At 30.1% G+C, this 21,029-nt stretch overlaps 4 protein-coding genes across 6 annotated transcripts; 1 reads left to right on the top strand and 3 right to left on the bottom strand.

The window, feature by feature from the left end:
• Positions 1-9,970: 9,970 nt before the first annotated feature.
• Positions 9,971-11,293, top strand: LOC104723833 (ethylene-responsive transcription factor ERF062). Its single transcript, XM_010442256.3, has one exon. It carries the CDS (start codon positions 10,098-10,100, stop codon positions 11,130-11,132), a length of 1,035 nt encoding a protein of 344 aa, XP_010440558.1. The 5' UTR covers positions 9,971-10,097; the 3' UTR covers positions 11,133-11,293.
• A 345-nt stretch (positions 11,294-11,638) lies between these two features.
• Positions 11,639-14,594, bottom strand: LOC104723832 (uncharacterized). Its single transcript, XM_010442255.3, has 4 exons — positions 14,160-14,594; positions 13,420-14,055; positions 12,023-13,329; positions 11,639-11,872 (listed from the first exon to the last, which is right to left on the bottom strand). The coding sequence occupies exons 2-4, from the start codon at positions 14,039-14,041 to the stop codon at positions 11,831-11,833; spliced, it is 1,971 nt and encodes a 656-aa protein (XP_010440557.1). The 5' UTR covers positions 14,042-14,055; positions 14,160-14,594; the 3' UTR covers positions 11,639-11,830.
• Positions 14,595-15,497: 903 nt separating this feature from the next.
• LOC104723830 (protein PHR1-LIKE 3) lies at positions 15,498-17,873 on the bottom strand. 3 transcript variants are annotated; one of them, XM_010442254.3, is made up of 6 exons: positions 17,504-17,873; positions 17,139-17,215; positions 16,948-17,002; positions 16,583-16,661; positions 16,413-16,482; positions 15,498-16,043 (listed from the first exon to the last, which is right to left on the bottom strand). In XM_010442254.3, the coding sequence occupies exons 1-6, from the start codon at positions 17,685-17,687 to the stop codon at positions 15,621-15,623; spliced, it is 888 nt and encodes a 295-aa protein (XP_010440556.1). In that variant the 5' UTR covers positions 17,688-17,873; the 3' UTR covers positions 15,498-15,620. The 3 variants fall into 3 exon arrangements, with proteins under 3 accessions (XP_010440556.1, XP_010440555.1, XP_087332217.1); XM_010442253.3 differs by having other exon boundaries at positions 15,498-16,052; positions 17,504-17,829; XM_087476091.1 differs by lacking the exons at positions 17,139-17,215; positions 17,504-17,873 and having other exon boundaries at positions 15,498-16,052; positions 16,948-17,086.
• Positions 17,874-18,253: 380 nt separating this feature from the next.
• Positions 18,254-19,413, bottom strand: LOC104728132 (agamous-like MADS-box protein AGL92). The gene has a single exon (XM_010447160.2). It carries the CDS (start codon positions 19,386-19,388, stop codon positions 18,414-18,416), a length of 975 nt encoding a protein of 324 aa, XP_010445462.1. The 5' UTR covers positions 19,389-19,413; the 3' UTR covers positions 18,254-18,413.
• Between the last annotated feature and the right edge of the window lie 1,616 nt (positions 19,414-21,029).

The following is a 21,029-nucleotide window of genomic DNA, read 5'->3' as shown; positions in this document are numbered from 1 at the left end:
ATAAGTTTGGAAGATAAGTCGGTAGTTGATGTTTTTGGTCAAAATTTAGAGTTGTCTTTTCTGAATAATATTGATGATTCCGGTAATGAAACAATAGCTGCTTGATCGAGTAATTGAGAAGCGGTTTCAAATTTGGGAAGTTGGAACGGTATACTATTTTAAAATTGGTTTCAAACCAGATTTATGTGGTTTTCTATCAGATTAGGTTCGTAAACCGTTTAAACCAGGTATATGGAGAAATATATAATAACTTTTGATTCGGGTAAAAATAAGTTGAGAATTTATAATTCGAAAATATTTGAGACGAGGTCATAGCTTTAAGTTGTTTTGGTACAATTGTATACTTCTGAAGAGTAAATAGGTCGTTGATCCTTAACGTGATTATAATATATGTCATGTTTTGGATTGTATATAAAGTTTCTATTTTGTATATATGAACTATCTAAGACTTGTATATACCATCCTGATTATAATTTTCAAATTTTTATTTTTATTATATTATATTAACTTTCTTTCAATTTTTCAACTTTTATTGGGTTAGTCATAAAATCATTGTAACCGAGTAGATAATTTTCACCAGTTATTCATCCAAAATATCTTTGGAGTAAAAAAAACTTCATGGTTAAAGAAATTATGTCACAAAACAATTTTAGTAATTATAAGATCTATAATTATGCCAAAATAAAAGTCTAGCAACATAAAAATTTGTTTAATTTGTTTAGAAGACATTTTATAGGTGGTGATAAAGAGCATAATTTAACAATAAAATAATTTTGGGTGTAAGAACATATTTTTAATGGTAAGACATAGAGTAAAATTATACGTGGTTACTTATTAGATGTTGCTTTGATAAATTTGTTGCATGTAAAATATTTTGTGAATAAGTTGTGAAATGTTTTTGAAAATTAACAATAATAATATTTGTAATGATAAGTATTTGGCAAAAGTTTTAGGTGGATATAATTTAGCTTTAGAGTATTGTAATAATTGTTATAATATATTAAAAATATATAAATATAAATAAATGTATGAAGGTAAATACAAATATTCTCTAACTTAAATTATTTATATATTTACTTTAGGAAATAAATTTTCTTTATATATTTTCAAAAAATTGTTTAAGGTTTAGGATTTATTTTTTCAACAATTTTTAAACCCACACATCGTGCGGGCCCTTATCTAGTATATATAAATATTAAACAATCAACACTATAATAACACATAATTTGTGATGTTAATGAGATAATGAATTTATAATTTTACTCATACAAAATATTAGCAATTGTAAAAGTAAGAAAATCATTGTTTAAAAAAAAAGTTGTACATTTTTTGAATAATATTTAAAACTTTCACAACTTTTTCACAATTTTAGTATATTTTTAACAATTCTATATTAATAACACATAATTTGCGATGTTAATGAGATAATGAATTTATAATTTTACTCATACAAAATATTAGAAATTGTCAAAGTAATAAAATCATTGTTTTAAAAAAAGTTGTACCATTTTTTTGAATAATATTTAAAGCTTTCACGACTTTTTAAGAATTTTAGTATATTTTTAATAATTCTATATTTCATTATCAAATATTACTTAAAGTATATACGAAAATTACTTAAAACATTATTTTGTTTATTTATATTAAGTATATATTGGTCACATAATACTATATTTTGTTATCTCCTAAAATGTATCCAATCAACAGATTTTTCATTATGTGACTTTTCATTCTGCAAGTTTTTCATTATGTAAGTTTTTATTCCACAAGTTTTCATTTTGCAACTTATGTCATTAAGCAGTTATGTAGTGTTATCAATCAGAACCAATATACTTACTTAAAAAAATTTAGTACTATCTAATCACAATTAAGAACACTCATATTGTTTCAAAAATTAATTATTGTTTAATAATTATTATTAAATTTTTCTTGTATCATATGCAAATTAAGAGGAGGTTATTGGTTCTATGATTTTAATAGAATTAGAAATAAAAAAAAAATCATATGTTATTTAATCATTGATTTTAAATTACTTATCAAAATTATGTGTTATTGGTTATATGATCTACAAATATTTGTTAAAATCTCATGTTATTTATTTAATAATTTTTTTTTATTTTAAAATTTACATTATATTTTAAATGGATTTGAAAGTATAAATAGAAGGTATCAACATGTTATTTCAAAATCTATGTATTTTGATTTTTATAATTTATAATTTTATATGAATTTATAAATCACTTCTCCATTAATATTTAAGAAAATGTTAGAATGAATGAATGGGAGAGAGGAGGTACCATCAAATAACACAGGAAGTAACCACAAATGAATGACACGTGGTACCGTGTTGCTGGAGAGACGTGTCACTTTCAGTTTACGTTATTGGTTGTCTTTAGATTCCTGTCTGACAAATGTATGCTGTCCCACTCTATTTAAAATTTTTTTATTAACATTTTTTTCTTTAGAATATTTTGTTTTTATCTATCGAAATTATTCTAAAACGAATTTGGAAAGTGCATTGATTGTATTCTGAATTCTAATAATTTCTTATTCTTTTTGTTAAAATTCATTCGTCAATAAACATTACAACATTCAGGTGCTAACACTGCAAATCTAGAACTTTTGATTGTTCATATTTTAATTTTCTTGAGATTAAACCAAAGAAAATAGTTATTCAGCTAATTAACTCTCACAATTTGGCTATCTACTTAGTATGATTACAAAATACCGTATTACGAACTCCATTTACAGAATAGAAAATAAACCAACTGAACTATACAGCACTAAATCAAATACAATTACGAATATTATATATATAGTGCAAGTTTTATGTTTAATTAAAATGATTGCAGAAAAAAAAAACCCCAGAATATTAAGTTGGTCATAAGACAAAAGACACGTGTGTCTTCTTTTTTGTTCCCAAAATAATTTGCTTTTTGGTTATTTTGGCTTATACCTCCTCTCATCTTCTCTATCTGCCACAGAAATTAAATAAAAGAAAACTCTTTATTCTATGGGGAAAAATAAATATTTACATATAAAAATCAGATGTTCATGATGCATTGCGCACATGATATAGTTTTATTCTCTTTCGTCTTTGTGCTTTGTTTCAGCTAATTGCTTTTACAGAAATGTTGTCTCAAATCTAGGCATTTTACTTAAACAGGAAGAACACAATCTAAGGGCTCACAAGCAATGTTTATGCATCATAAAATTCAATACTATATTCGTTTTGAACCTTTCTCTAGATGTCATGTTTTCACCATAAATTTTAGAGATACAATAGTAACGAAACATATGAAACAATTGCGGAAGAAATGCGATACGGTTCTTCTAATAGTGACAAAAACGTATAGAGACATATATATAACAACAAAAACATATAAATACATACGTACAAATTTACGGAATAATACAATACCTGACTCTTAAAATTTCAATATATTCATTCACCATAAAATTGTAGCACACAATTATGAGGATATATAGACATAATTAAGATGTTTTTTTTACATTATTAATCAAAATACGTTGTATCTAGACAAGGAGTAAGACAACATGTATAGATGTAACTTTACAAACATGGTTATATTTAATTGTCAACAAAAGTAATAAATAATGAATTAGCTCATTCTCATGTGCATCAGTGCATGATGAGATATTCCACAATACACTTGCCTTCTGGCTCTCCTCTACTCGCACTGCTTTTCGAAGTCAGCCTCACATGTTACTTAGTTGCCTTTGCTTATTAATTCAACTTCTTTTTTTTTAACTTTATGCTTATCCTAAAACAAACTAATACGAATGATTCCCTATATAGGTAATACTAATATGACGTGTTTGTCATTTCACAAAGCTAATAAAAGCATTTTAAGTTTTGTTCTGTAATTGTCTTAAGCAATGGTAAAAGAATATTTGGAGATTTAAATAAACTAATAGAGAAGAATCTTACGATCGAGCATAGTTCACCTAATTTAACGAGTTCAAGAAAGTTCATATTCGTATCCCAAATTAGATTTCAGAGTATCCATTTACTCACATGGCAACCTCAGATAAGTTTACTTAAACGAAAACAATAATCGTTTACACTAATTCTCTTATGAATAATAAGTCAATTTATTATCAAAAAATAAAATTAATAATCAATTAATTTCTTCTAAATCATTTAAAAATATAACAAAGATGCATTTAGTCATGAGTAGTGTCGAAGCTTGCCGAGATTCTATAAGAGTCTTAGTATACATGATAATCTTTTTTTTTCGACAAATGAATTTTGTTTTTTGTTTTTATGTTTTTTTTTTATGGCTAATTGAGGCACTTGAACTATTTGAATATGAAAAACATAGTGAAACACGTTATTTTCATAAATTAAAAAAGTATGTAATTTGGGAAAAAAAAAGTATGTAATCTCAATAAATCAACTTTACTAATGATCATAATTCTTCGATAAACGGACGATGCCTAAGATTCAAACATTCTTCTTGCAAAATAAAACATTCAATAGAAATCTAAGATTTTTGAGATGACTATCTTGGGATAATTCATTTGGTAAGAAGCAATTATTTACTCAGTACTTACTTGCAACATTAAAAATCTTAAGATTTTTGATATGCTATCAACTTTAAGATAGTAAAATGATTGGAATCGATCAACGTTTTCAAAAATAGAAAGGCACATGATATGTTTGTAAAGAGATTCTAATTAAGGTAAAAAAGAGATTATATATCTTTAGTGAATCAACTTGCCTTAAAGTCTTTGTTAAGCTAGCTAGCTAGATTTAAAACCATTAGAACAATCTTTACATTTTTTAAGTACATTTTTGTGTCATTTTTTTTCTTTTCTTTGTATCCAAACAAGTCCTAACCAAATTCTCCACAATCCTTACAACCAAACACAATCATTTCCTTATTTATAATATAAATTTCAGATTCCCTAAAATCTATCTACCTAATTTACAGCAATATGTTAGATTAAAATACAATTCTCTTTTCACTTTTATTTAATATTATATTTAATTATTTGAATTATTATTTAATACATAAAGTTAAGAAAAATTTAGATTTTGTTTCAATGTATGATGTGAATTAAATTTTTATAAACGGATACATATTTAAAAAATTATTTTAGGATTTTTGTAACCAAACAAGTATATTCAGATATAGATTATTTTATATTTGAGTTATTTTAATATATAATAAATATTTACACTTAAAAGTTAAAATGTCACATGTGCGAAGGATTTGGATAATTTTGAATATAAATTTAGTTATCATTAATTTCGTGTTACATGAAAACTTTCATATTATTCGATAACAAATATTCGCTTTTAATGAAATCTATTTCTTAGTATCAAGTACAGATTTTTTTATATTTATTATAGTTAAAAATAAAGGAACTAATTTATTGATTCGAAATTATAATGACATATTCGAATTAATTTCTTCAGATTTCACAGAGTTGTTGATTTATAAAACAAACAAAAAAATAAAAGAAATGTATTGTTGTGTACCACGGGATAAATCCTGACTATATACGAAAATTCTTCTTACAAGATTCCTATAAAAAAAGATATTTCAAATTTGCGTAAATAACCTACTGAGAAAATGCATTAGTTACGATCGATAATGACCTACTGATGAGAAAAGAAAAAAAAAGACACAAACAGCAATTGAAATAGAGCTCAAAGGGATATGCCTCTTCCATCAACAAATTATTTTTATTTTCAACGCTTTTAAACTTAGTATAAATCTAATATAATTTTTTTTTTGACAGCATCTAATATAATTTTTTTAAACAAGCACATTTTGTATAAATATGAATTTAATTTCATTAATACTATCGAAGGATTTTTTGGAGGTGAATTCCTCTATCAGTTGATTTTCTGTTCTAAGCTTAAACAACTGAAGAAATCATGAAAACTAATAGAACATGTAGCAGTAAATATATTAATTTATTTATGAGTTAAATATATATATATATATATATATAACTATTGGAATATAACAACACTATAAAAAATAAAACGTGTAATTTCTTTATTAAAAAGCAAATTCATTGAAAATTGCAAAGATTTTCTATTTATTCATCATGTTTATTTATTTTTATTAACGGAACTAAAATATAAAGTGATTTTTTGTAAACAAAATGTTTTAAGATCGAGAATGTTTCAAAAAGAATAATGAAAAATAGCAAAATGAATTAGTTAATTATAACTAGATAAGGTCATATGAAGGTTAAGTTAATGTATATGTTCTCGTCATCTTATATTATGTTTTTGATCTTTTTATATCCATATACAAATGATAGATAATAGATATATTAATTGATGATTAAACCCTTCTTAAATTATGATTTTTTGACATGATGTATAGGAATGGCGTATGCTAGCGCCAACTTGCAATTTGATATCGACAATTAATTTTTAAATGATGAGACAATGACAAATAATGTTTTTATTTTCGGAAAATTCTAATATAATAGGTAGACTTTTTTATTAAAAACAAATTTAGTTATACTTGGTTAAACAAATTCTTCTCGGTAACCTTTACTTGCTAAAGTCGATACTATTGACATATAACGCTTTTATTATTTTACAAAGTTGTAATTCAATGTTTTGTTAGTTGGCGAAACCAATTACCGATGGTCCTACACTTTGACACTAGATTTTCACCCGCGATACACAGTTGGATTAAATTATAAATTATTATATTTTAAATAATAATTTTTAATTTATTTAGTTTTAAAATTTTCAATTAATTAACTTTTATCTAATTAATTTCTAATTTTGATTAGTATTTTTTTTTTTCTTTTTACGTTTTATATAGTTTAGAACCTAATTACATTAAATTTGTTATTATATAGAATATGAAATTTTAAAACACTTAGTTTTGTATTTTAGTATTAAACAGAGGTATATGATTATATGGTATGTTAGTGTATATTTTTATTTGTATACAATTTTTTTTTTGGAATATTAAGATTGTGTTGTAGTATGTGTAATATTTTGTAGTTCATATATTAAATAATTTATAAGTTAATTTTCCAAACTATGACTACAAATCTATAGTATATGAAATAAACGATTAGTTCTAGTGTTGGTTCTATAGTCCAAACCCGCCATGCCAGGCGGATCACGAAACATGTTCAAAGATTTTTAATCCGCAAAAATTCATCATACGAAACCCGTAAAAGTAAAATATAGTATGTGAGGCTAAAAATCACTTTTTATCTAATCAATTTTTCAATTTTTTATTAAGTAAACAACAATACTTGGATTTACCCTTAGGGGTGAACCTCTTCATTCACCTCCTTATAAAATAAAGAAATAAAATATGTATCATTTGCAATTATGTTTGTTACCTTTTAAAACACTTAATTCTATAAAAAAATCGAAAATAGATAGAGTTAATTTATTTATTAAATTAATAATTAATGTCAATGACATACTTGTAAATAGATTTGAACATCAAGATTTATTTCATAAATGTCTCAAAAAATGTATATATAGATACATACGCAAAAATACTTTTAGAGTTACATGTTATCTATAAATCGTTATGTCTCGTTTGGGTGTAGCGATTTAAGAAAAAAAGTAGATGCTACCATATTTCTGAAAAAAAAAAGTTCTATCAAATCGAAATTTAGAAATAACGTTTATTGTTTTATTTTGTCAGAACAATTTTTAGTGTTTTATAAAATTAAATATTGAAAATTTATAATCATATTTTTGTCTGAAAGTTAACACGTAACGTCTAGTTTATTTGCATTGTAAAAATATGTTAGAGTTCAAATATCAAGTAAAATCAAATAAACTTAGATGAAACCAAATAGGTAAAAAAAAATTGTAATTATTTCTCCTTTTTAAAATTTTAATATTTTATTTTGAATTTTTAAGATACTCTTTTTGTCTCGTATTTTTGGTCAACTACTTTTTCCTTCTTAATTAAGCCTTACCTCTTCGATTTTATATTATATTGTCTTAAACATTTCGTTTCCATAAATCAAAATAATATTTTTGTTCATAAACGTCCCAATAGTCATCTCAAAGGGCAAAATGCGTATCATCTCAAATTAGAATAACAAAACTTCCGAATCGACCCTTATAGTATATCTCACATGTTTGTTTCAAAACACAACCCTATGTTTTAAACATAATGAACTCCTGTCATTAAATCTTATTACTAATTAGAAACTTATATCTTGAACAGTATTAAATTTAGTCAAAACATATATTGACGGTATTAAAAAAAAAGTGTTCTTTCAAGCAATTGTATTAGTCACTAATGTTATACATGCACGAGGATAATTTGATGTACAAAGTTAAGAGGGTGAAATCATCATTATAATATAATATTGTCTAATTAAGAGGCAGACGACATAAATTGATGTTCTTAGAGAGGAAAAGAAGACAACCCATGACTTCCGCATTAGTTGGATTCAATTAAAGATTTAATTAGAGGCCAAAACTTGAAGCTAATCATTGTATTTTGATGATAATATTAATAATTATGGGTTCACTAATTATAAGCATTTGTGGTGATTATCTGCTCTATACTATACGTGGTTACTAAATTATAATTTTATTCTCCAATTATATATATGTTATCATCAATATCGTTTCAATAATGTTTTCTTGTTATCACATCGTTCCAATTATTAGATCCATACAACTGTAAAACTCTAATTAAGAAGTTTAATAACTATAATACAACATTTGTCGAGAACTCGATATGTAGTAATTTGGATTTCAACTATGACCCTCATAAAATGATTTTAATTAAAGCAAGAAATAGATATACAGTCTCTAAAACAAACAAATGTATGCTTAAGTTATAACTTATAAGCTTTTCAATTAAAAGATTTTCTGAAATTGCCTATAAATCTATAAGGGGAAGGAGAGGATTTAACATCCCTTCCAACCACGTCAATAGCATTCATATACCGGAAGTTAGATCACACATCGGATATGAAAGATTAGCATTCACAACTAAATAAACACATTTGTATATAAACTGAAAGTGTCATCTGTATTTTTTATAGATTAGGATGAAACCTAGCAAAAGAAAAGTCACATTTATATATACCTTGTAGTTGTGGTCCAAAGTCTTATTCCTAGGTTTCGCCTTAGAGCACCAAGGACAACTAAATAGACGAGGATAATAAATTAAACACAGTGGGAAGTATTTGTTTATTGTAAAGAGACTCAACTAAGGGATGCTTGAAGAAAAAGGTTCTTACATGAACTATATATATCTTAGCGAGACAACTAAATTAAAAGTATATATTTTGAATACATTGTTTTGGTATCATATTGAATAAACCACAGATTTTATAACAAGACGTTAAATGGTAAATACATACCCCTCTATATATACTGTGTATATACATAACAATATATGTATAAGTTAAAATATTTGCACATATTATATAGTTAAACTAGCACCGATCATTTAATTCTTAATTATGTATATATATGTGAATATATTTGAAGTGATGTGGAAAAGAAAAAATAATAATATGTATAAGTTATAAGTTATAACCAAAGGAAAACAACGTTGGTATCCAACAACAACAACATCATCATTCGTATAATTTAATTATGAACCCTTTACCAAAAAAACAATATATGGCTATAAGACACCTAAATGAGTTAGGGCTGAGTTGTCACGTTTATATTGATAAGTGATAATAAAAAGCGAACGTAGAATGGGAGACACGAACAAGTCGCAAGATAAGAAAAATTAAAGGGTCAATTAATTAATTTTGTAACCAAAAAAATACTAACATAATAATTGTTTAATTAAAAGTGTTTGTGAGACTCTGTTACATATGAACAAATTAAGCTTGGCAGAGCGTAGATCTGAGTCAGACGATAATGTTTTTTTCCGGACAATAAAGTTAGGTTCCCTAAATTTTCTAATATTATCTCCACATGATCATCACACCAATACACACACACACAACACTCCTTAATTATCATATATATATAAACATTTATTCTCCACCCATTTCTTCAAAATTAAGAGAACTACCTTCGTTCTCTGTGCAAAACCTCAAAAAAAAAAAAAAAACATACAAACAAACAAATAAAAACGAAAATGAACATGGAAGATCAGTTTCCCAAAATAGAAACTAGCTTCATGCACGACAAGCTCTTGTCCTCTGGAATCTACGGGATCTTGAGTTCTTCGACGCCACCGCAACTTCTCGGTGTTCCAATATTCTTGGAAGGTATGGAATCTCCTCTTCTTCCTCCTCCTTCGACTCAGAGTTACTTTGTATCGCCTCATCATGAGCTCACTTCTTCTAGTCATCAATCTCCGGTAGCTTCTGTTCCTTGGAACTTTCTAGAATCTTTTCCTCAGTTTGATCAACGTCCTGATCATCCTTCTAAACCCCCAAACCTTACCTTGTTCCTCAAAGAACCAAAGCTTCTAGAACTTTCTCAGTCCGATAGCAACATGATCCCTTACCATAAATACATCCCAAACTCTCTTTATCAATCAGATCAAACCAGAAACGAGTGGGTAGAGATCAATAAAACCCTAACCAACTATCCCTCAAAAGGGTTTGGAAACTATTGGTTAAGTACCACCAAGACTCAGCCCATGAAGTCAAAAACAAGAAAGGTTGTTCAGACGACGACACCAACAAAGCTGTATAGAGGAGTGAGACAAAGACACTGGGGCAAATGGGTCGCAGAGATTAGGCTACCACGGAACAGAACCCGTGTTTGGTTAGGCACTTTTGAAACCGCTGAGCAAGCCGCGATGGCTTACGACACAGCAGCTTATATCCTGCGAGGCGAATTCGCACACCTCAACTTTCCTGACCTTAAACACCAGCTCAAGTCCGGTTCCTTGCGATGCATGATCGCCTCGCTTTTGGAGTCCAAGATTCAACAGATTTCGGCCGCCCAAGTAAGTAACTCTCCTCCTCCTCCTCCAACAAAAGTGGAATCATTGGAGCCAAAGAATCACATGAAGATGGAGCCATCAGGAGAAGTAGTGATGATGAAGAAACAAAAAAGTCATAAGGAAGTGATGGAAGGAGATGGTGTACAATTGAGTAGGATGCCTTCTTTGGATATGGATCTCATTTGGGATGCTCTCTCCCTTCCTCATTCTTCTTAACTTCAAAGTTAATGTCACAAGCTTAATTATTACTTCTTGTCATTTTTAATTTTCCATAAAAAGAAAGAAATTCATATTTTGATTCACATTTGGAGTTGAACACATTGTATTCCTTTTTTACAACCACATAATCAAGTGGTTCTCTCTTTTTTGTCTGCTAATTAATTGTTTTTTTCTTTGCGGTTACTAGTAACCATAAAATAGAAAAAGTGTTTGTTTTTTAATTGAGAAAATATTATAATTCGGTTGCACCAACTCCAACTTCAAAAGTCCAATATGTTAGAAAATTTCCTACATTCTATATAAAATGACTTAAGCTCAAAGGTCAATAGAGATTGTGAATAGTAGTAGGGCAGAGAAGAGTTAAAGGGAAGATATGAGTTCGGAGTTCTGTTTGTTTTTTGTTAACAATAATAACAACTACACAATATGAGTTTTACAAAAGGAAAAAAATTGTATGTAGCAGAGAAATAGAAAAGAGAAAAAATAACTTTTTCATCCGACCATTGTATAATTAAGCGTCACTTTTATTTCGAAAAGAGTACAATGTTTGTGACCGGTACAAGAAAAGAAATCTCAAACCCTCAACGTTAAGAGTTTTGGCAGAGATCGTACAAACTACAGTTGCTCACGTATTCATAATTCACTAGATATATATTTGTGTCGTGGTTTATTCGAATAAGTACATACCTTGCAGTTCAAGCACTATGAAGGTCCAGCTTCATAGACTTCGCCTTTACCTGCAAAACATTTGAAACCGCAATAGATTCAGCCACTTGCTAATCAAAAAAAAAGATTTTAAGTAGCAAGAACTGTGTATACACATTACTAAGAGGGTACTATTTGCAATGTTTTCCCCAGGAATCAAATCAAACAACGATGAAACTCACCATTGTGGATGAAGGGCTAGAAGAGGAGTCGAGAGGTCCAGATCTTCTCGCCTCCCAAAACCGGCTTGTTTTATCTCCACCACGCTGCACCTGAGATTTGCTCTGTTCTTTGGTAGAGAAACTAATCTTCTCTCTTCCCTTTTGTACAGCTCTCAGCCTTCCTCTCAGCACACCAACTTCACTCTCTATTTTCAGTCTTTCATAGTCAACAGCCGACATTGAATTTCTGCGCATGTTTGGAGACCTGTTCCTTTTCCCTGGTGGAAATGCCGGGGGAAGTCCATAACTTGAATCTGAAACACTTTGCGATCTGTCCAGTTTGACATCTCCAATGGCATGGTCAGAAGGAACATTCAGTTGCACTTTATTATCTTCATCAGTCACTACATGGATATCATGTACGTGGCAATCAATGTCATGGGAATCCTCACCAAGCATCTTAGTATCAGCGATGTCGCTAGTTCTTGTTACTAGTTCTGGAAATGAAGTGCAACCATCTTCTCTTTCTTTCAGTTCTACATCAAATGTCTCACTTCTTGACTGATCACACTCAGGATTTTGGTCAACTCCATTCACCTTGACTTCGTTATCATTGTCAACCTCCCCTGGCTTTAGAGAATCAGCATTATCATAATCTCCAGTAAGCACTGATTTGTTTCCAAAAGCAAGTAAACGACTGTCCATCTGACTAGTGAAGATCTCAAATCCAGAAGAGACATCAGCAGTCTCCATATCATCCTCCCATGGTTCAGTAATCTGTTGTGGCGTTTGCAACCTTCTGATTTGAGCTGGTTTCGAATCTGGCGCGTTAGGCAGAGGTTGCTCAGTCTCAAGAAACATTTGCCTGTAAGTGTCAACCTCCTTCTCCAAGAAATGTTTTTCCCTCTCCCTCCTCAGCAATATTTCTTTAAGAATGCTCATCTCTTCCGCATCAAAAACAGACTTTTCCTCTATCATCCTCTGATACTGCCTAGCTTCCATCTCTATCGACGCTTTCTCCTCTTGTAACCGCAATATCATACTCAAAGCCTCATCCGCAGCAGATGCAGCAGCATTTCTCTCTTTCTCTAGTTCAAGAGCTAACGCAGCACGTGCAGCTCGTTCTTCAGCAACCACTCGCTCTAAAATCTCAATAGTCTTTTGTGTCATACCACTATAAGTTAGATCCACAGGGGAACTGCATGTACCTTCACCCGCCCATGAAAATGTCCTTTCCGGTTGTTTGTTATGAGCATCAGCTTCACACCCGACTGAACTTAGTGAAACACTTTTCCTCAAGGACACATCCTCCAAACATTTTCCACTATCTACATAGTCATAATCAAATTTTACTATCAAAAGTAATAATTTTACACAAAGGCAAAACAAGAAACACTCAGCCATAATAAGCTACTGACCTTGGGAGTTGAGAAGAAGAGGATCGTTTTCGTCAACATCGACGCTCGAAGGAGATTGCTGAAAGTTCTTATACCCAAAGTTACCTTGAAAATGGTTCTTGACACCATAAGGCGACCTATGAAAGCTAAGACGCTTACTCTTAACTCTAAAACTTCCCTTTTTCAAACTCTGCGCGGTTAAAAGATCCAACCCTGAAGCATTATTCTCAACCCAAGAACCAACCCTTTTCACAGAAGGAGTACTAGAGACCTCTTCTTCCAACTCAACGCGTCTCCTCTCCCCTTTTCTCTTCTTACCAACAAACACACCACCACCACCATTACTATAAGCTTCTTTACACAGAACTGAATCAAAAGGTGTTCTATTTCTAACAGATCTCTGAACAGAAGAGATCTTTTTCACAGGAAAGTTCACTAAACTCTCTTGAAAACACTTGTTCTTGTTTGGGTTACTGAATAAGCCATCACAAGGACATGGGAGTTCTAAACCGAACAAACCGAGGAAGTTGGAGGATATATAAACGAGAGTGGAAGCGCAAAGCAAAGAGAAGGCTACAGAGAGATCAACAAACGCAGCCACTAAACCCTTAAATGTCCATGATCTTACCTCTCGGCAACGCATTTTTGAGACAAACTCTACAAAATTTATTCAAAAGCAAATTCAAACAAGTTGATGAATTTGGTTCGTCAATTTCAAATCAATTAACAAAAGCAAAAAATTGGGGGAGAGTGTAACTGACCAAGGAATCAATCGTGAGCCCGGAGAAACTGCTTGCGATTTGGATTAAATTCCGTTAATCAGAGAGAATTAATATTAATAATAATAACTCACACAATGACACAAAGAAGAAGAAGAAGAAGTTGAGAAATCCGTAAACGGCTCTGCCTCTGCCGTTTTATTTTTCTTTCTTTGGTTCAAAAATCAAAACCTTTCTAATTTTTTTTTTAAAACTTCATTTGCAAATCACAGGAACGAGTGAATCGATACGCCGCCGTTTCCTCACCGACCCCATCCTCTCTCTCTCGAGATCTCGAGATTTGTGTTTTGTTTTTTTTTTTTTCCTTTTAATATATTTTTTATTTTGTACACGTAGTATTTGTAAATTGATTATTGATAGATTTATGTGTTAAATATGAAAGCAATAGTAGTTTTTAAGTAGTTTCATATGATTATTGATGATTTTAGAGAAGTTAATATGATTTATTGTAAAATCTTTTTAAATCAGCTAAATCTATAAGATTTAGATTTTATGTTTAACTAAGAAATTCTTTCAAATTTTCTTAAATCCTTCAAAATCATTAAAAATTATATCCATAATCTGTTTTAAATAATAATGGATTTTAAGGTATATTGTTAAAATCATTACTTCAATAACATTGGATTTCATTAGAGTTTTTAAAATACATAATTGAATAAGATATGGTTTGTAGATTTTTCACAAATCACTAAATCAAATTAGTATTAAAGTTGTTTTATTAATAAAAATATCTGATTAATTTATAGTAAAAAAGTATAATGTAGATTAGTCTCTTATATATGATATTTAGAGTTAATATATTAAATTACAGTATTGGTGTTTTTATGTAAAATGTATAATTTGGATTAATTTCTGATATATGATTTTTAGATTTAAATTATAAAATTATAGTATTAATATTTAGTAAAAATATTTAAATAACAATATATGATATTTAATACATAATTTTATTTCTGTTAATAAAAGGGTACCAAATAAAATATAAAATTACAGTATTGGTGTTTTTATAATTGTTGTGAACTCATGAAAAACGTATTTTTAAAATAAAATTTTATGAGTTTGACTAAAATTTTGAATATAAGTTAATTTTGAATATAAGTTATCGTAAAACATCCCTTACTCAATCTAAATAAATAAATAAAAGTTGTTTTTTACTTACAATCTTAAAAAAATCGGGCAAGATTAGACGGAATCGGATTAGGTGGAAAATAAATGACTGAATTTTACAAAAAAAAAACAAAAAGAAAAAAATCGTTAATGGAGGCAAGAATGGACATATAGTGACTGATTAGTGAGAGAGTGATCGAAGCTAGGCAAGAATTTTTAGGACAAGGTATTATATACATAAGAGGCTGAGACAGAGAGGTTTGATTACGAAGTTTTAAAGTTAAATACAACAAGAAAGCAAATAATGAAGCTAAAATTTTTCCTCGCTCTCTCTCTCTATCCAATGCTACTTCTAGGTATAACCCATCCAGCTTCATGACCCACACCTACACTGTCCCCGTTTCCAAACACTCCTCGTTGTCTTTTCTTCATCAACGCAGCTGAAACTGGACTTCCTACAGTGCTGGAAGTCAGAGAGCTCTCTGCTGAACAGTTGTTCTTGTTCTCTATTGCTACTGCAAGCTCGGATAAGGATGGGATTGTTATTTTGGTTGTCTCGAAGGTGCTTGTTGTTGTTGTACCTTGGCACCCATTATTGGAGATGGAGACCTTTATGGCTAGCTCTGACAGCTCTTCTCTTGCCGCCTCTAGCCCAGCAAACGCAACAGCTTGCTCCTGTATAGCCTTGCATGCTTTTTCTAGAATTGATTGCAAGTACTTTCCTTGCGTCTCGATCCTTTGCTGGAGTCGCCTTTGCACCTGCGCATACTGATAGACCTCGTTAAAATGTGGAACCATGGCGCAATGTTGTTGAATTGTATATCAATCTCACGTTAAAATGGACAGTATCTGTATATGGTTCAATGTTTCATTAACAGATGTCCTAAGTAGTATTGTTCTGATAAGCTTTGAAAAAGTATGTTCAAAGGCACAACTCTTAGGTATAGGTCTACTGTATCTAGCTTAGAACTGAATGTCACATATAAGATCTGTTGTGAGTTGTGTTAAAGAGCAGTTAGTGAGGGACAAGGATGTCTCGTTAGTTTGGTTGGACATTTGGTAGAGTAGAGAGTCTCTCATTATTCAAAATCTCTCTGGTTTTTGGTAGATTCGAATAAGAAAACAAACCTCTAATTGCTCGTGTAGTCTTCTTTGGACTTCCATCTGGGCACGCAAAGCTTCAGTGACCTGGTAACTCCTGGCTCACACAAAACCAAAAAAATAATGACTGTTCATACAGCAAACATTCACAACCGCTAGTCAAAATTTGTGACAAAGAGACCACTTGTAAACCGTACTCGTTTTGTTCCTGCGCAGCCATTCTTAACGACGATGTTGACGATGAACCTGTGTCCTGACTCTCCCCAACACAAGAAACTGCAGAGATATAAGTTCATAGAGATATCAGTACACTACAGAATCCATGAAAACAAGATTCAGACAACACCGATGATGTCATTTGTTTGAGGAAACAATCTTGTTATCTAACTACCAATCAGCAATGATGCAAACAACATATAGTAATATTACAAACTAGGATCCAAATAGCCAACAGGAATAGAGTAAAGAACAAAATGCAACGCCCAATCGGGTATGTGACAGAAGAAACGCTGGACAGACCGAAAATGGACATAAAAAGCAATGGTGGATTCGATGAAAATACCATCTTTGGAGTTGTCAATTGATTCTTTGCAGGATTGCCTCCCAAGACGAAATTTCTACAGCAAAACATGGATACCAAACAACACAGTCAAAAGCAAGCACTGATCATTATTAAGTAATCAGGTAAACAAAGATAAAGTAGGCAATGAAGCATCATAACTGATACTGCTGTTGGTAGTATCATCATCAGACCTGAAGATGAGATTTGAGGTGGTAGAGAGTGAGACCCTTCACACCCATTGTTCTCATTATAGTTTTGGGCGTTGCTTCTGTCAATCAAAAACACACAGAGAAACTAACAATTTTCAAAACTAAACAAGGCAACAGTAACATCAAAAGGTATAACGAGGCCTTATGCAGCACACAATAACTCAAGTAAATTCCTAATTGTTTCAGAGTGACATCAACCCAAGAAACCTTTCTATTTCGGGATTCAATATTTTCCAAATCTGTATGGAGGAACAAAACCTAAACCGACCAAGACTCTTTGTCAATACAAACCTATACCCACATTTTAATTTCCAAGATCCATAAAATTTCAAACAAGAGACACTTACTGTCGGGTCCGCCGAGCTGAGTGACGGCGTCAACGAATCTTTCATGGAGCTCAGAGGTCCAACGAAGGCGGGGCTTGGGGTCAGTGGTGAGGACCAAACAAGCGTCGATGGGGAGACTAGTTCCGTCAGAGTAGTCTCCCATGCTGCCATCTAGAGGAAGCGAAGAATGAATCGCCGAGTACATTCTCTTTTACCACTAAATTTTTTCTCGGCTGTTTTCCCGGGAAAGTGAAGGAGAAATGTTAGGGTAGGGGACACAGAGAGGAATATGCAGATTTTTGGATATCCAAAGACAGCGAAGAAGACGAGTTGATTGGGACAACACTCATTCGATACTATTTTATTTTGTGTGCTTTTTTTTTTTTTTCTTACTTTTCTTTTGTGCATTATTAACATTATTTTTACTATTTTGCGTATTTTTTCTGCATAATTAAATAAAACTACTAGTACTATGACGGATAAAACTATTTTCATATTAATTAAAGTTTTTTTTCAGATTCAAAAAACAGTTTAAAAATAATATTAAGTTATTACATTGTTATAAAAAAAACTATTTAAAAAATATTATTAAATTATTACACGTTTGTGACAAGAAAAATTAAATCTCGTTAAACTAGTATCATTCAATGATGGTGATAAATTTTATAATGAAAAATATCTTAGTGAATGATTATATAGTGATCAATCCTAGTCAAACAACTTAATTTTGGTTTTTTTCTCAACACAATTTCAAAATAACAAAGAAAAAAAGATCATAAAAGTTTATAATTGCTAAAATTATATGGAGAAAACTAAACATTTTAAAAATAAATTCATACCAAACTTAAAACCAAATACCAACTTGTTTTTCCTTTTTTTTTTTTGGCACCGATACCGAACATAATATCGACTATGAGTCTAGAAATGATAATTATAAACTCAACCAATCCCTATCGATATCGAGCGACATCATATTAACATTATCTTCTCTACCGGTTGTTTCACTTGGAGGTGGCTCTTGGCGAACATCATTCTTGGTCGTTTTAGTGTTGTTGGCCCTGTAAATATGTGTGTTGATGTTGTTTTTTCCCTCTTCTATTTCCTGCTTGTGACTCATGAAATCAAAAAGGTATTGTTTTGGTTGATTCATAGCCATTATTGGATTATTGTTTATGTTAAGATGTTGTAATTGTTGAGAGGCAGACCCAACCAAACCATGAAAACGCATCACAGAGGGATAAATGGGCTCCATCTCCAAACTAGCGTTTCCATTGCTGCTACTTCCTTGGTACGGACAATAACTTACATGTTCAAGTGGTTGTGGATCGAACTCAGCTTTATCATCGTCTTGACCGCCTCCTACAAAAAAGTCATTTGTGGTGATCGTCAACTGCTTGGCTTGCACCTCAAATGGAAGCACCGGTGGATCGCGAAGAGGAGAAAACTGCATGAAATCTGAGTTCTTCCTACAAAGTATGATTTTCTCTTTTGAGTAAGATAGTAATGCATAGATCTCACTCAAGTTAAGATCTTCAATTCCACGGCCGTGTTGTAAACGTAACATTAACTCATCAGTGACATACTCCTTAGTTTTTTTACTACTCTTCATCAATTGTTTACGAACGGCATTTGTCTTCTCCTTCAGAAATGATTCGACATCCGTCTCTTTCTTCTTCTGCACGAACTTTGGCAAGGCAAAAAAATCGTTTACGAGGCCACGAGCCCTCTCAGCAGATGGCCACACCACTGGCTCGGCTTCATTAGGGCAAAAAATGATTAGACAAACCCATATATCACACAATATGGATAGCTCTTTCACCTTTTTTAGTAATCCTTCTTTCCTTCTCTTTAAAATTATTGCTCTTGCTTTGTCATTCTCTACCCATGCAAGTTTTAGCTTTGCCATGGTCACTACTTGATTTTAAGCTCTCTCTTTTTAAAGTATAATTGTTATTTGATATGTGAAGAAAAACGCACCGATTGATTTAAATAGATTTGAAATGAAAGAGATAAGATTTTAGAAATTGATACTAGTCAAAGGTGGATGATAAAATTCTTAGTAAGATGTAAAATTAATTACTATTTACTAAAAAAAAATGTTGAATATTTCTTAGATTGACTAAGATAAACCAATCTTTTCAACCTAAACTAAATTGAACATATCAACCCAAAAGTTGAAATGTTCCTTTGATTTGGATAAATAGTTACTTTTCAAATATAATAAAAACCATAACTGATTTTGAATGAATATGAAAAAAAAGTCTATAGAGTAAATATAAATTGTTAAGAAAAGAAATAATTCAAAGCTAAAATTAAATTTCTACCAAACTATACTAGATTTGGTTTTGGTTTACAATGATTATTCTTTTAAAACCAAATTAGTAAAGCAAAACTAAAACCCAGATTAAACCACCAACGTGAAAATCTCTATGTGGTTCTGTTATTACATGGAATTGAACTATATGCAAATAAAAAAAAATATATTTCTTTCGAAATCTGGGTTTTTTGGTCAATGATTTAACTATTATTTAATACTAATAATTTTATTGACCACATTATTTCCAGTATTGTGCATCATATTAATTAGTGGTGTTTGAAAATTATCCTAAACACTAAATGTTGACTACAAATTTTCTACAGATTTTCTTCTATATAAGCATCATTATAACATTTTAATAATAATTTTTAATCAAATTAAATATTTTACCATATTTTTACAAACATTTTAACTCTTAAATTATTTTTTGTTTATTTTTTTTTAAGATGTTTTCTTATCAAATGTTATATTAGTATTATGTAATGAAATTTGTTTTCTTATCCAGAGTAAAATAACATTAATTTTAAATAAAGATATATACTTTTAATTGAGGAAATCTTTTCTCTTTTTCTTTGGTTTTTTTTAATTGTCATTGTGGTTCTTTTAGAGTCAGAATGTGTGTGTTTTCTTTGTTTTTCAATCATGTTTCTTAGCTTTGGTTTGTATTTGAACTTCTCAAGCTTTTTCATATTTCAATAGTTCTCAAATGTAGCTTTCTTTTTATTTTATTTTTGTCTGATTAACTCATTTTACTTTTGAGCTTTGAGGAAAATTAAGATTTGTTAGATGTTTTTTGCTAGTTTAACCAATTATATATATATATATATATATATATATATATATATATATATCACACAGGTTGATTGTTAAATGATCTTTTCAAAAGTGTAGTAAAACTAGTTTACAGTTTTATGAAAATATTAATTGAATACAACAACTGTATAAAATAAAAATCTTTATCTTTTAGTTAAAATATCAAAAGTGGTTTTTATGTTAAGTATATACGTTTCCAAAATATTCGTTTCGCATTCTCCAAACGTTTTCGCTTTCACATATCCGTTTTAGTCTCCATACAACACAGATTCATTATATCCTTTCTATGCATTATTGTCTTCTTAATTGTTCATTGAGTTCCTCCATATTCATTTTCAATTCGTCTTTTTAATTCAATTCATTCACTTGTTCCCCATTTATAATTTTATATTGTTCCTTTCGTACCAGTCAAGCCAA

This window comes from Camelina sativa, chromosome 11 (genome assembly GCF_030686135.1).
Source record: "Camelina sativa cultivar CO46 ecotype springtype chromosome 11, ASM3068613v1".
Classification (NCBI taxonomy): domain Eukaryota; kingdom Viridiplantae; phylum Streptophyta; class Magnoliopsida; order Brassicales; family Brassicaceae; genus Camelina; species Camelina sativa.
Note: the sequence above shows the minus strand (reverse complement) of the source record. Positions and strands in the feature narration are given on the sequence as shown.